Source organism: Leuciscus leuciscus, assembly GCF_965113295.1.
Source record: "Leuciscus leuciscus genome assembly, chromosome: 6".
Classification (NCBI taxonomy): Eukaryota; Metazoa; Chordata; class Actinopteri; order Cypriniformes; family Leuciscidae; genus Leuciscus; species Leuciscus leuciscus.
This window is the reverse complement of record NC_138730.1, coordinates 34,980,188-34,996,355: the sequence shown is the minus strand read 5'-3', so window position 1 is coordinate 34,996,355 and position 16,168 is coordinate 34,980,188. Positions and strand designations below refer to the sequence as shown.

At 37.5% G+C, this 16,168-nt stretch overlaps 1 protein-coding gene across 1 annotated transcript in view; it reads right to left on the bottom strand.

Moving 5' to 3' along the window:
- Positions 1-16,168, bottom strand: part of clstn2a (calsyntenin 2a) — a 221,289-nt gene that overhangs the window by 3,002 nt on the left and 202,119 nt on the right. The window contains exons 10-16 of the mRNA XM_082173501.1: positions 13,490-13,656; positions 13,081-13,229; positions 5,875-6,083; positions 5,266-5,433; positions 3,399-3,544; positions 1,928-2,051; positions 638-825 (exon numbers count right to left, since the gene is read on the bottom strand). Coding sequence (XP_082029627.1) covers positions 638-825; positions 1,928-2,051; positions 3,399-3,544; positions 5,266-5,433; positions 5,875-6,083; positions 13,081-13,229; positions 13,490-13,656 — 1,151 coding nt within the window. The remainder of the gene's footprint in view (positions 1-637; positions 826-1,927; positions 2,052-3,398; positions 3,545-5,265; positions 5,434-5,874; positions 6,084-13,080; positions 13,230-13,489; positions 13,657-16,168) is intronic.

Below are 16,168 nucleotides of genomic sequence, written 5' to 3'. Positions count from 1 at the left end.
ATATTCATTAATTTAAATAAAGCTAATATAAAATATAAATATTAGATGAAAACTTAAACCTAAAAAGTTAATTACATGAATGAAAATGAGAAATGTTGCCTTGGTAACTAACTGAAATCAAACAAGTTTAAAGTGTAAATAGTCACATAAGCACATACTGTAACAAAAATACTAAAATGAAAAATAAAAAAATAAAAGCTAATTCAAAATATTAAGTACTATAATAGTAAATGAATAAATTTGACCTGCTTACCTTAATGTAGAAAAGTGTGATTAATTCAAGTGAATTGGTTCATCATAAACTGTCCTCTCTCTCATGTCAATTTAGAAAGATTGATTCATTCCAATGAATCTGATGGATCTGATTACATTTTAAATTATAGGCCTACCATTGGAAGTTTTTTTCATTTATATATATATATATAAAAAAACATATTGCCCTCTTAAGTAACTTCAAGACAGTTCAAGCTACTTTTTGTTTGTAACTTGTAATGTACCCAATTATTAATTACAGTTTCATTAGTTTTACTATAGCTTGACTGTAGTTTAACTACTTCAAACTATGATAAGTTTAACAACCTTCAGTGTCAAAATTGCTTCCCCAACATTTGTCTTTACCACTGAGGCACATACTGACCTCCATGGGATTAACAGTGATGTTAAGATTGGAGTCATCCCAGTCCATCTCCGGGTCTTTTCTTCCCTCTTCGTCCTCTTTTGAACCGTCCTGGTGGGTGGTGTGGATGCGGTAGATGCCCAAGACTACAATGACCACCAGTGCAGCGATGCACATTACAATCACCACTGTGGCCGCAGGAGGAGTACCTAATGACACATAGGTAAAGACATCTATGAACTCTACATAATGTTGCTACAAATCATTCAAATGGTTAAAACTGCATACATTGTCTGTTGTGATAATTTATTTATTGAACAGTCATATATTGCACTTGTCAGCCTTTCATACTGTACAACCAAGAAGCCCAACATCCTTTCCATGTTAGAGGCATCTATTTTCCAGTCTTTTTCACCATCAGCACATTGAGACGCCCATTCTAAGGTTCACTAGCTCCTGTCATACCTAGATTCACCTCTGACTTGCTGTCAAACCCACACCTGTGCCCCATCTGCCATCTGAAAGTCTTAGAGGCTTATTGCTTTAGTCTCTCTATTCTGCAATTATCTTTATTCATTCACAAGAATTATGACTCACTCAGCCATACAAAAATCAATAGAATCCTGGATTAGAGTTTTTTTCTAATGGAGGTACTAGGTAGCTGAGGGGAAGCTTATTTAGCCGTGTTGACAGAGTAAGACAGTTTGGCACAGTACACTTAAAGAACAGTGTCGCTAACTAAGACCTTGCAGTCAGCAAGAGAATGATTGGGAGCATGGGGTCACAGTGCCACCTGCTGTTTTTCCATGTCTCTCCTAAAGCAGCATGTCTCGTATCCTGTCATCTCTCTCTCCCCCTCTTTCTCTCTTCAGTCCAGAGAGCAGAGTGCTCCATCTCGCTGCAGTGTCAGCTGTGCTCTGTGCGCCCTTGGGGAGATCACTGGTGTCCCTGGTGTGTGCGTGAGCTGGTAGAGTAAGTGTAATTTTCCAAACTCCTTCAAACCAACAATACGGTCTCAAGAGCCTGTCATCCGCTTAGACCAGCGTGCAGGGGTTTGTATGTTCGTGTGTGTGCATATCTGCTTTTTTAGAAGCTGAATTCTCCCATGAATAGTTTTTGTGACACATTTACTGTCCTGCTTAAAGCCACTTGTTTACAATTTAATGAGATGGTTTAACAAAAGCAACAACACATTTTTTATTAATCACAAGGTAAACTAACGTATTTTTCCCAATAATATCACCCAGGGTAAAATGACTGCATGATTAGGTTTAGACAAACATCATTAAGAGGCATCAGGGCTGACTTTACCTGAGATGTGATCAGAGTCTGTCGTATGAACCACCAGTGGATGATGCACAGGTCTCATGTACTGGGATTGGACGGCCATGTGATTGGCATGCTCCACAGACTCTGAGCTGTGCACTACTCCAATCTGAGGGGCGGGGCAAACAGAAAATAGTTTAGAGAGACAAAAGCTTGCTTGTTCTGTTTTGAATCCATAACATCTTGGCCAGGTCAAGTTATTTCAGCAAATGAAGCTTCGTTATGTCATGATAAAAAAATAAACAATAAAAAAAATCTGTGATTTTACTGAGACCGTTTTATAATGAAATTAGGTTCATAACAATCATACTGAAGTCTCAATCACATTATGTCTAAAAATAGCTCAATAAAAATGGGTTTCCTCACAAAAAAATAATAATAATATTACATTTCAGAAAAGAAAAAAAAGAAAAAAAAGAACCTGGTTGGTCCTTTTACAATTTAGTCAGACGGTCGGTCCCAAACACCCCCCCAGAAGCCTTTTTCCCTTGGTTGAACATTTTTAAAGTTAGAGTTTATTTAGAGATATCAGCCGAATAGCTTAGTGCAGGCGCTAATGGATCCAAGATTGTATCTTGTAAATTACCCCACTAATAATGCCCAGAATGGTACCAAACTTCTACAGTAGTACAAATAGGTTCTGTACTCATAAAACGAGGCATTGGAAAGTTTGTAAGTACATCAGGAGTTTATTTAAATAACACTTGCCTGAGGGCTCATGCTACTGCTAACGCGGAGAAAAGCACGTAAAAGTCATGGCAGAAAGTGATGCATAAGGATGTAGTGTAACGACGAATTTTTTCCGAAGTGTTGACAACTTAGTGTTAACTAATAATTGTTATAAACTGGTACCACCAAAATATTAGTGCATTCTTGAAACTAGGCGTCGTTACACTACATCCTGACCTTATGCATTGCTTTCTGCCAGGACTTTTACATGCTTTTCCCAAACCACTGAAGTGACATCGATGTCCGGGTTAGCAGTAGCATGAGCCATCAGGCAAGTGTTATTTAAATAAACTCCTGATGTACTTACAAACTTTCCAATGCCTCGTTTTATGAGTACAGGACCTATTTGTGATACTGTAGAAGTTTGGTACCATTCTGGGCATTATTAGTGGGGTAATATACGAGATACATCATAGGATCCATTAGCGCCTGCACTAAGCCATCCGGTTTATATCTCTAAATATGTAACAAACTAACTCTAACTTTAATAATGTTTGACCAAGGCTCGAGGTCATGGTGCAAAGGACCCTAGGTTGATTTTACTCTGAACCATCCCTTTAAAAGTCAAGAGTCTGGCTCTGCAAGAGCAGTTTTTGGTAACTTTTAAGCACCAAAAGTCAAAAAGTGCAAAAAGCCGAAAGAAAAGCAGGAAATGAAAGAGGGGATAAAGTAAATGGATGATACAAATAATAAAAAAGCCATGCCCAGTATGAAGGCAGTCTCTGACCTCGAAGTTGAACTCATTGCTTGTGTAGCGTCCATTCAGTTCAGAGCAACTGAGCCGGAACCTTCTCTCAGACAGACCGCCAGGCTTCCAGTTACGGTACCTCACCTGCCTGATGGCCTGTTCATAATGCGCCATGGAGTCAACACCTGAGACAAGAAAGACCAGTGTCAGGAACTCGGTCTACTCAGACAAAAGAGCTCTAGAGCCATGAGAGATCCTCAACATGGAGCCCCTGAACAAGTAGGTCTTAGTCCTTCTCTAATAAATGTACCCGACACTCAAACCACTTCACAAAATGTCAAGGTGATTTGAATTTACTTGCAAAAAGCCAAATGTATACAGTATGATAGAGGCAGAGATCTGTTCAAGAGTCTGAGCAGGATGTGGGTTAAAGGATTTTGAGCACATTCGAGAGTGACTTTTAAAGATCAAAACTTTTTTGAAAAGCATAAAAGCATTTAAATTTGACCTACCAGATATCCAAAAAGTGCACAACCTTTCTTTAGAACTGATATCAGCTGCAAAAAACATGCTGATTATTTTTCTCATATTAATTCTTTTTAAAGCGGTTCACCCAAAACTGGGTGTGTCATCAATTTACTGATTAAATCAAATACATATATTTACATGTATTAATATATACACTACCGTTCAAAAATTTGGGGTCAGTAATTTTTTTTAAATAAGTTAATATTCTTTTATTCAGCAATGATACATTAAATTGATCAAAAGTTACAGTAAATAAATTTATAATGGTACGAAAGATTCATATTTCTATTCATCAAAGATTCCTGAAAAAGTGTATCACGGTGTCAACAAAAATATTAAGCAGCAACAGTTTTCAAAGTTGATAATAATAGGAAATGATTTTGAGCACCAAATTGGCATTTTAGAATGATATCTGAAGGATCATGTGACACCGAAGACTAGTCAATGGCTGTAATGGCTTCTGAGATTTCAGCTTTGCCATCACAGGAACAAATTACATTTTTAAATACATTTATTTTTAATTTTTATTGTAGCCATAAGAGATGAAAACATTAAAAAATTGTACAGAGCCCAAACCTTTGAAAGGTAATATATTCCAAATCTTTTGAAACCATACAATGGGCTTTGTGCAAACAGACTGAAATTGTATTCCCTTAAAAAAGTTATTCACTTAAAATTCCCCTCTGCTGTAGCCTCCATACTTTATTGAATTATTCCAACATATATGTCACATTGATGTAACCTGCCATTTTGCATCTAAATGCGACATATAAATGGATACTTTTGGCTTAGGAAGACTTTGAATATAGCACACAAGTCAAATGGAGCTCTTTTATGATGCTTTCATGGTTTTGGTTTTGTCATTTTGGAGCTTGATCTCCATTCACTGTCATTATATGCAAAAGAGTGTCCTGAATGTGCTTCAACATATCTCCAATTTTTGTACCATAGAGGAAAGAAACAGGCTTGGATGACATGAGCGTGAGTAAATAATGACCGATTTCCCATTTTGGGGCTTTTTCCTATAACACATTTACTGCTTGTCCACAGATTGAGGCTTTACATTTTTCTAGTTGCTTCATTTAGAATGAGTTAGAACCTAATTAAATCTAGATCTGTATGCATGTATCTGTAGATGTTTAACTGATTGTTCAATGAGATTGTAGATGTTAAACTGATCAGTTGAACATCTACAGATACTGTACATATATACTGATATAGATTTAATTACGTTCTAACTCATGCTAAATGAAGTAATTGGAAGATGCAATAAATTAGCAATAAATGAAGTCACTGTAATGCAAAGTAAAAAAGAGATTATGAGAAACATTCTGGCAGCAGATGGTTGCATAGATTCGAGACATGTGGTCGACCATACCGTAGATGGAGATGCCAGAGGTAGAGTTGGTGGCGTCCAGATGTTTGCCCAAGAGAGAGCTGTGGTGGATCTCCAGACTCTCCCGCTCCGGGTCCAGCTCCTCTCCGATCACCAGCACATCACAATAATCCAGGTTATGCATCAACTCCAGAATGCCAGGCCTCCGGGCTACACACACAAATACACACAAAGTTACACAGGCAGAGATATGCAGTGGCTAATATATGACCTTGCGCTGTATCCACAAACAACCATTGATTGTGTATGAATTTAATTTCGATGATTTATTGTTTCACTACCCCGGCACTACATTCGATAAAAGAAGCCGGACACTTTTGTTGAACTTTAAATGAAAAAAGACACTAACAAAAAAACAATTGACTTAAGGTCAGTGTAATAACCAGAAGGCAGTGTTTATTATCTTGATAATAATAGACTAAACCATTATATAAAAACACATCCGTGGGAAGAAACTTCAGTAAAAATACTAAAACGTTTGTACGGTTACATTGCAGGCAAACAGTGCAACTGTGGCACCTGTGAAATGGATGAATGCAAAGAAGTGATTTTATGTTAATATATGAGCTGTGAAAGTGAGTCATCTATCACCTATGCTGAGGGTGGTGTCGGTCTTGGTGACGGTACTAATGATGTGTATGTCCTTGAAAAGGGCCACCCCGACAGGTGCTCGGAGCTGAGCTGCGGGCCAAACCAACCGCTCCACTCCAGCAATGGTGATCCGAGGTTCGCTGGGCGGCATTACCATCACCATCGCCTTGATGTCTGGAATGGAGATGCACGTATCTTCACCGAAACACCTACAAGTTTCAAAATGGAGAGGAGGGAAACAAGAGACTTAACAGTAAAATATTGAGACCATAACTAGTAAAATGTTTGGATACGCCTATTGGTCATGGTCTTTTTCATCATTAGAAACATTCATTCAGGTGTGTCCAAACTTTTGACTCGTAGTATGCATGAAAGACAAAAGAAAATTTAATATATGTATATATATATATATTTATAAAAAAATCTGAAAATGATAATGATTAAAACAAACAACCGAAATCCTGTAGTAAATACCTGTAGTAAAGTCTTTTTTTTTTCAAAACAAAATATGAAATTCATATTATAAACCAACATTTTCAGTAATACATGACAAATTAAAATAAAAACATTTTAAATTAAAGTAATGAATGAAAATGAAAATCAAGGAAATGCATGAAGGTCATTTGAGTAATCAAAGAAGAATCAACCTTTTTATGCATTTAAACACAATGTATTAAACATTGGAATTGCCTAAACACACTCACTTCCCAAAATAAAGTAAGAGCCCATTAACATGCACTGGCGCTCACAAACTCTTTTTCAAGCGAGTGTTTGGACAGTTGATGACTGCAGTGTCTAACTGTTGTTTTAGACTGTCACCATCAACTTCAGCTCAGTCGTACCTCACAGGTGAAATCCACCTCAGTACCAATTAATGATGCCGCAATACAGTTAGTTTTAAAGCAGCGAGTCGACAAAAATATTTGCGAGAACGCGAGCAGTGGTGCCACCTCCTCCTGATGCCTGCTGAAGAAGTTGATATGGCAGTCAGAAGCAGTGTTGATTAAGACAGAGGCGCTGAAGCGTGGACTGAAACAGACTCGCACGCCGACCTGCTGAGGAAATTGGAGTCCCTCCAGCTTCATTACAGCTAGTATGCGAGGAGAAAGGGGGGAAATAAAGTGTCTTAGGATTAACAGGCCTCCCTTTCTCACGATGCACCCAGTAATTACTCTTTTTCAAGGGTGAGCCCTAAAGAGCACTCGTTGGTTTACTAATTCATTTATATATTCGCCCACTAATTAAGAACTATCTGTTTGTTCGAAACAACAACCCGCTTTCTTGCCACCGTCGCGGGTGGAGAGACGCTTAGCCGCGCTCGAGCGATGGTGCGCTATCTCCCTGAGGTAATTCCTCTGTGCGGATCACCTAAATGATCTCCCTCAAACGGCCACGGAGAATAGCCTTGAATGAGAAGGAAGTCTAATGACATCTAATGACTGCAGTAAAAATGACGGTGGAAAGTTTGTGATGTGTAAAAGTGGCTCCCTTCGGTAGACGCACTAAAGTAAAATAGTCCAGAGCATGCTCACTCATTAAAAAGGCTTTGTGAAAAAGGGCAACAATCTTGCTTTATTTACAGGGCTGATTTAAGGATATTGGGAGCTGGTCTAAGCCGGACTCTGGCTATTACAAGAGCTACGGCTCACTCCACTATCGACCAGGGAAGTCTGTTCTCATTTAGGCAATCCTCTTCACCAATGCACACCAGACAAGTGCAGAAGCCTCGGTCTTCTTTTCATTCTCTCCTGCTCTCGCTTTCTACACGGTAAAGTTTCATTTGGGCACATATCAGCTGGGTGCAATTGGATCCAATAGGTTTCATTAGACTGTGTCAGATGACACGATTCCTTCCACTCTTGACAATTAAATGAGTATCTCTAAAGCGAAAAGGACACCCACAAAAACACTCTGAATGTAACTGGAGGTGTTTCAAAAGTTTGGGGTTGGCAAGATTTTTTTATTGTTTTTGAAAGAAGTCTCTCATGCTCACCAAGGCCCCACATTGTACACCTTTCTGAAGTTTTATTTTAGGTTGTGATGTCCTTAAGAATATATGGGTGATTCTCCAACTACAGGCGCTTTCTGTCAGGACTTTTACGTGCTTTTCTCAAGTGATGTCGGTGTCCGGGTTAGCAGTAGCATGAGCCCTCAGGCAAGTGTTATTTAAATAAACTCCTGATGTACTTACAAACTTTACAATGCCTCCTTTTATGAGTACAGAACCTATTTGTACTACTGTAGAAGTTTGGTACCATTCTGGGCATTATTAGTGGGGTAATTTACTAGATACAAATTTGGATCCATTAGCGCCTGCACTAAGCCATTCGGCTGGTATCTCGAAATAAGTTCTAACTTTAATAATGTTCGACCAAGGGAAAAAAGGCTTTTCAGGGGGTATTTGGCTCGATGTCATGGTGCAAAGGACCCTAGGTTGATTTTACTCCGAACCATCCCTTTAAGAACAGGTCGATGTTGGCCTGTCTAATTAATATTCATGAGCCTCACTTCTGATTGGCCTGTTGTTTTCTGAGTGACGCACGGCCAGGCCAACCACAGGTAACTTGGGTCATGTATGCTATAGGCTTGGTGATCCTCACAAGTAAGGTAAATAAAACACCTGTAATGATGGGCATTGCTGAGAGAAATGTTATCCGGCCTTACATGTTCGAGCCAGACTCAGACCCCGAATCTGAGACGACAGGAGACAAACAACCACCTCCTTACTTTCGGCGTTATTGTAAGAGTATTATAATTACCATTACATCAATGCTGCACGCAGATTTAATGTTAACTAATTTAAACTGTCTGTAAACAAACTCAGACTTTTTTTTGGTCAAATTCGATTTAAATCTCCAAAATATGTACGTTAATAGCTAGTTATACACTGATTTTGAAACACTTAACTGCTTTATAATATGTAACGTTAGCAGACAGACACCGAATGCAGTAAGCTATGTAACTATTGATACAGTAAGTTGACGTGCTACAATTTCTTTTACTATGTAACTTTTTCTGTAGAAGGTGTACTTGTGGTAAATGCGCAGGGTGCTCAAAGAACGTGAGAACATGCTGCAATTGACGCTCAAGGTAAACTTGTAAAACTATAAACTGTAGGGACTGCAGCATCTTTGAGGAGAAGCTTCTTTGAAAAACCGGCATTGAACTGTGTCTGATTGACGAAGCAGTCACTCGTGAAATAGCCTATGCAGAACAGACGGTTAAGGTCGAACTAAACTGCTGTGGCGTTTTCTGAATAAATAAACATTAGCCACTGTTCTCTTATATTAATGTTGTTCAGAAGCCTGTGCAATGATGTAGTTTTGTGACGGTGGGCAGTGTTTTTTGAGACTGAAGGCGGTGACTGAGTAGTTCTGACATCACATTTACGGAAGTCACAACGGCTCGTGAAAAGGCACAGCTACTTTATGCAGGCTGTGTGCATTTGTCGGTGTACTGACTGTTTTGAAACCTATATGGTAGTTTCATAGCCCCTAGACCTCTGTTATCATGTGTTATATGGGACCACTGTTTTCTATTTTAATATATTTCAAGCAGCAAAACTGTTTTCAACTGATACTAATAAGAAATGTTCCATGAGCATTAAATCAGCATTTTAGAATGATTTCTGAAGGATCAAGTGACACTGTAAAAGGTGCTGAAAATTCAGCTCTGCAATCCTAGGAATAAATTACATTTGAATATTTTTGTGGAAACTGTGATACATTTCTTTTCAGGATTCTCTGATGAATTGAATGTTATATTCATTTGCATATATAAACATATTTTTCATCAGTTTATTTAAAAGGACCATCTGAACATACTGACTCAATAAAATGATCCCAAAGTGTCTTAAGAGACAAAATGGAGTCTAATTATCAGTTTAGTTCAGTCTTCTGGAAGCTGTGTCTGAAATACAACAACAGTTTCTTAAGATAAAAAAAAAAGAAAAAAGAAAAATGTTTGTCACGGAAAAGCTACTCATTTCAACAACTAAGCTATTGTCATGCTACTAAAAAATGTAATCAAATTACTGGTAACCATATTCAAATATGCAGCTTTAATCACAATTATTTATTAGAGGAGGGGGAAATCTATAAAACAAATCAATTCTTTCTTTATTGGAGCGATACTAAAATGCTGGACATGAAAGACAGTCGTGGGTAGTGATCAATAAACAAGAACCATGTGCGGGAGGATGGTGGCAATAAGATGGGAGAGATATAGTGAGAGAAAAGAGATAAAGAGAAAAAAAGAACGCAAGATTAAAATAAGACAGGAAGTAACTCCTGTAAAGTCTTAGTAAATTATTACAGTGCTGTAGATTAACAGCAGGAAGTCCATTTTCTGTTCTGCTGTGCAATTATATTACTCTGTCTTTCTACAATATACTACATTACCCTGTGTTAAAGTGATAGCTCACCCAAAAACTAAATTTCTGTGGCTATTTACTCACCCTCATGTTGTCACAAACCTGTATGGCTTTTTTCTTGCGTGAAACAAAACAAGATGTTTACACCAGATTTCCAAGCTGCTCTTTTCAATACAATGAAAGTGGATCCACCGTGGTCACCTTTCCTAGCTTGAATGTTGTTCTAGGTAACTCTTTTTCCACTCAAGAAAGAAAGTCATACAGGTATAGAACAATGATGGCATTTGTGTGTGTGTGTGAACTGTTCCTTTAAGTCATGTTTTGCAGTGTTGTGCAGAGCTGTGTTGTCACTCTCTGACCTGTGCTGTGTCATGCTGTTTGACGGCATCTGTAATTGTGTTTTGCTGTACTGCAGAGGATGGCTCTCTGACACAACAGAATCTCTTTTATCATGGCCTTTCATGTGCTCATCAGCTCATCTCACTGCAGTCATCACCAGCAGGCATGTCCATTATCCAGAGACGCACAACCGCTGCCAGAACACTACATGAACACTCCCTGCTGAAAATAACAGCTTCAGCACAAGCTGCTTTGATATCATCTCTGTAGCTCAAACAGTACATGGCATTTGCAACACCAAGGTCATGGGTTCAATTCCTAGGGAATGCATGAACTGATAAAATGTATGCATTACATGTAATGTAATGTAAAACCTTCCGCTAAATGCATAATGGTTGTAATCTGGTTTAAGATGTTCTAGCTGATGGTGTTCAGCTGGTTTAGGCACTTTCAAGTGCCCAAAACCTCTCTGAAACTTGCAAAGCAGACCAATTTGAGTAGGCTGGGAGACCAGCCAAGACCAGAAAAACATATATAGGATTATGATTAAACTTATAATCATGAATATTAACCACAATTGTTCTGAGCTGAGAAATTTCTTTTTACATTTAATCAATTATTGGACTTTCACATAAGCACAAATCAAGAGAACCTCATCTCATATGCAAGGTTGATTTTACATCATCTGGTTTCCTGATTTATTATATTAATTATATACATTAACTCACGCTTCCCTCAAAAGCTAGAACAGTGAAATGGACTTTTAAAAGTGCATGATTGCTTCCGCATTTAGCCTCAGTGACCACCACAACTTCCGGTGCAGTGCAGTGTATGGATATTGTGAGAAAATGAAATCTTAAGGAAGTGTTACATGACAGGACAAAGCAATATCAGTACGATCCACTTTCACACTAAAGGTCTTTAAAGCTTCTGGAACTTATTACTAAAATATTATGTTTACTATAATAATAACACTGGCATCCTTTAGACATTCTGTTGACTATAAGTAATATTACACCAACATGTCAACTAATTCAGTATCAGTAGACTATTAGAAGACTGTCTGCTTAATATCTGCAAACACTTTATTTTAATAATATTTTAACAGACATTCTAATGACTATAAGTAACTTTGCAAGTACATGTCAACTTATTACCATCCCTAACGGTATACTAATATTCTACTGAGAGTTATTTGACATGTAGGTGCAACATTACTTACAGTCAACAGAATGTGTTAAAGGGAACCATCAAAATAATGTGTAACCTAATAATATATAATAAACTATAGTATGATATAATAATAAATAATACACTGTATTATAATATAATTTAATTATTTGTGATCGACAGTTATTCGAAATATAGGGTTTGCTACTACCACAGACTGATATGAGAATACTATACCTGAAGCTTACCAGCTCTTTTTAGTAGAAATACAGGCAGTTGCCTTGAATATAGTCAAATTCTAACATTAAGTAAAATACTTCCAAATAATTTTAATGTTTTTCTATTCATTTTTTTTTATTGTAGCAGAGAGATTGCATAAGTGCATTTATACAGCAACCACAATCGCAAACAAAAAGTTGAGAAGTAAAGTTTAAAGTTTAAAGTTGTTTAAAGTTATTACAATTAGTCACTGAGAAGGTTTGCTTGCAGATATTGACGCATGCAAGGAAACAGACTGGCTGTATTACACTTTCATAATGAGCAGAAGTCCAACATGTGTTGTGTTTTCAGATCTTTCTTTTTTTTTCTTTTTTTTTTTTCAGTGAAGAGAAAGCATGTATCCATTTAAGAGAAACGATTTGATTGGTATATTTAAACTCTTGACATCTGCAAACCCAAAGCATGAAAGCTTGTGAAGGCTTGTTACAATTGCAAGACATCAGCAAAGTCAAGAGAAAGAAAAGAAATAACTTTCAGGATAAATAACCTGCGGGACAATATTGCAGACAATTATGCTTAAGCAAAATAAGCAAAAATCGGGATCACAGTTACAACACTATTAATCGTGTTTTTCTTTTTTTAGCGGGGCAACACTTTTGACACTTTTCTTTTCTCAAAGTTGTTTGGGTAAGTTTCTGCTGGATATGTGGAAATGAGTTAATGTTAGATCCAGATTGAATCCAGGCACTCGAGAGTCATGCAGTGCAAGACAGATGTTATCAGTAGCAAAGACAACCCTGCAGACTCTTCCCTTAGCTCTGTAGTATTGATCAGAGAGACAGCCTTCTGCTACTGTTCATCCTTCTCTCAAAAACCTAGCCTTGCTTTTATTAACACCACTTTCTTTTGAGATTAAACAAAATAAAATAAAATGATCATCACACTTTTATAGCACTCAACAACTCTTAAAAAGAACCCCTATGCAAGCTATACTTACAAGTGTTCATTCGCTTGAATATTTACTCCCACACCTGCAGCATAATCAATCTATTAAACACTTTATGAGCTGATGTTGTAATGTTTTTGACCTTTAGAGCGGTACTCACTGGACTGTGGTGGTTATGTGGAGTTTGCGCAGACCGGGAGTGGGAAACTGCCGAGAGTTGATGTAGGAAACTTTTGTCATGGCTGTGTTGATGCTCTCCAAGTCATCTGCCTCCATGACCAGCACTGACTGAGCCGGGTTGAAGTGGAACTGAGAGGGATCAAGAGAGTGTGAGAATTTTCATAATCAAGAGAGAGAGAGAAAAAACAAACTCAAAGCAAAGGAGCGACTGAACAAGTCAACACATTTACATATAGACGAATAAATGAGGGCTGGGAATGACTGATGTCAAAGGATTCTCAAATATATTCAGATGATATTATAGAGATGGACAAAGAATGGAATGCCTATAATCTTTCCATCCAAAGCTTTGCATATTTGTATGCGTATGTGTGTGTGTGTGCATGTACCTTTATGCCTTTGCCCAGACTTTCAAGCGAGCTGATGTCCAGGCCCTCCTTGCAAGCCTGTAGGCAGGAGATCACCTTTTGAGTTGCGATCTTCCCAGGTCGGATAGTCAAGCCTGAGAGGCTTCCTCGGAAATACTGTGTGAACCGTGGAGTGGTCACCTCTCCTCCTGTAAACAAACACACTAAAATTTAGGCACACACATACTCATGGTTGCTGGCAACAAAATATAATGTACAAAAGCAAAAGACATCTGGAAGCTAAGTGACACTGTGTTTGCATGCGTTGCAAATGTCAAAAACAAGACAAGCCTGTCTACTGAAATGCCTCCATCTGCTCGATTTTAAAAATAAGTGCTTTTTGTATTCTTTGCTGTAAATGGTAACCCACAATTATGTGTGAATGTGATTCAGCAATTTATCGAAAGAACAAAATTAGGTCTGATCGACCAGTTGCATGAAGTCAGTTCATTTATAAAGTCTCTATATAAATGTGTGAGTGTGTATATGTATGTATCTTATCTTTTGTTCGGGCCATTTTGACCCGGATACGATTTTCATTTTCCGAAAAATATTAGTTAATGTTGTCACATTGGTCTAAACATTGCTGAATTTGCTCACACTGGGTATAACAACTTCCCAAAATTGTTTGGATAATTTCTGTACTTTTTGGGGATTAAATTTTTTCCCCCAGCTTGTTACAATCAATCAGTTTCAAAAATAAATACAAAACCTGTACTAATATAAAGAAAATAAGTTGACAAAAAGATTAAATAACATTTTTGGTGATAATATAGCATAACAAGATATTTATACTTTTTTGTTTGTTTGCAGGCTGGTCATTTTTGACCGGGAAAACCACAAGCGTGACTTTGTTCCATTTTGTACAAAATAAAAAGTATTTCAAAGCAAACTTCCCGGTTAAACATTAAAGCACACTAGTGTGATAAACACGTTTTTTACATATTTTGTTGAATATTGCCAAAATGATCCACAAATAATGCTTTTTTCACTCAAAACTGAGGTGTATAAGCTCATATCAATGAGGCCTATGATAAGTCAGTGCCAAAAAGAAATGCAAAATCTGTCCTAATTGAAAGAAAGCAAGTTGACAAAAAGATTGAATCCAATATCAGGGCTCCAGACTAACTTTTTGCCTTGGTTGCACTGGTGCGCCTAACTTTTTTATTTAGGTGCACCAGCACAAAATTTGGGTGCACCCAAATTTTTCCTCGGCTGTATCACCTTTAACGCCACAATTTTAAGGTCACCTTTTTATTACGCTCTATACACATTCATATATATTATGTAAATGAATTTAAACAAGAAGGTGTAGGTAAAAACTTTTATTTATTTTTTGAAGCACAATTGTTAACGGTATTCCTACTCTTACCGATACTGCTTATCGATACAGTACTTTAACTGTATTCTTATGGTTCTTTTTGTTTTATATATAACAAACAAAGATAAACAATAGATAAACAAAAGATAAACAATTAAACAAAGATACACTTTATATAGGCCTACACAGTGCTTTAATTTCAGGAAGGCCTATCAACATTACTGTTCAGGCATGGTCTAAAAAGAAATCTAATAAAGTAATAAAATGTAAAATAACACTGTAAAATTTATCATAAATAGATTAATGCTTATTAAAGCTGAAGTTATTCTTTCAAGAGCTGTGAGTGATTTTTCTCTTGTTGTTTGATTTACAGTAATGGCGCAATCGTCAACATGTTTATTAGACTGCGGCCCCTTTAAGACCGGGTGCAGAATGCAGATCTAATAGGCTACTACTGATGCACCATTTTCTCCCAACTATTTCCATAACTACGTCCATTTAAGACATAAACTGTTTTAGTGAATCTCAAAGCCGGTAATTGACACGCTTTTGTGTACAATTGATCGTTTAGACGCGCACAATCTGCACATGAAACCGAAAGTATAATTTGCTTGTCTCGGCCGGTCTCGGTCTGTTTCGGAGCGCGCGCCGCCATGCGAACAGCATCTCTTGCGCAGATTTTTGTGTTTTTAATATCTCTTTCAGTTATTAAACGCGTCCCGCAATTTAGCAACAGTAGCTAGACTGCATTTACAACAATCACTGATCGTGCTGATTCTGATTCTGAGTTTTAGGGAGAAATGACCGCCTAATGCTGCGAAGGGAAGAAGTTGCGCGTAGTTAGATAGTTTTTAATGGGTTTACCTCAATATATATTTTTTTATAATCTTTGGAAGCCGAAATTTTAAATAAAATCAGACTAATATAACAGACCTTAAGTGTAACCAGGCTACGTTTGAATGTTTAATTCTGTCCTCCGTCGTCACTCATTATTAAGCAGGGCTGTCGTGTTGTGCGAGCTGTGGCACCGCGTGAGAGAAGAGTGTGAGTTCCGTCAAAGGAGAACAAACGCCAACAAACGTCCGTGGAGAGGCAGCGGATGCGAGGACGTTAGGTGCACCGGTGCGACTTATAGGAAAAATGTTAGTCGCACACTTACAAAATTTGGTCGCATATGCGACCAAATTGGTCGCACTCTAGAGCCCTGCAATATGGTGATAATATAGCATAACAGGCATTTTTAAAAGGCAGGTAATTTTTGACTGCAATCAAAGGTGTTACAGGGTTTTCAATATTTTTACAGTTCTTGCAAGCTAGTGCTATATTGATATCCCTCAAAT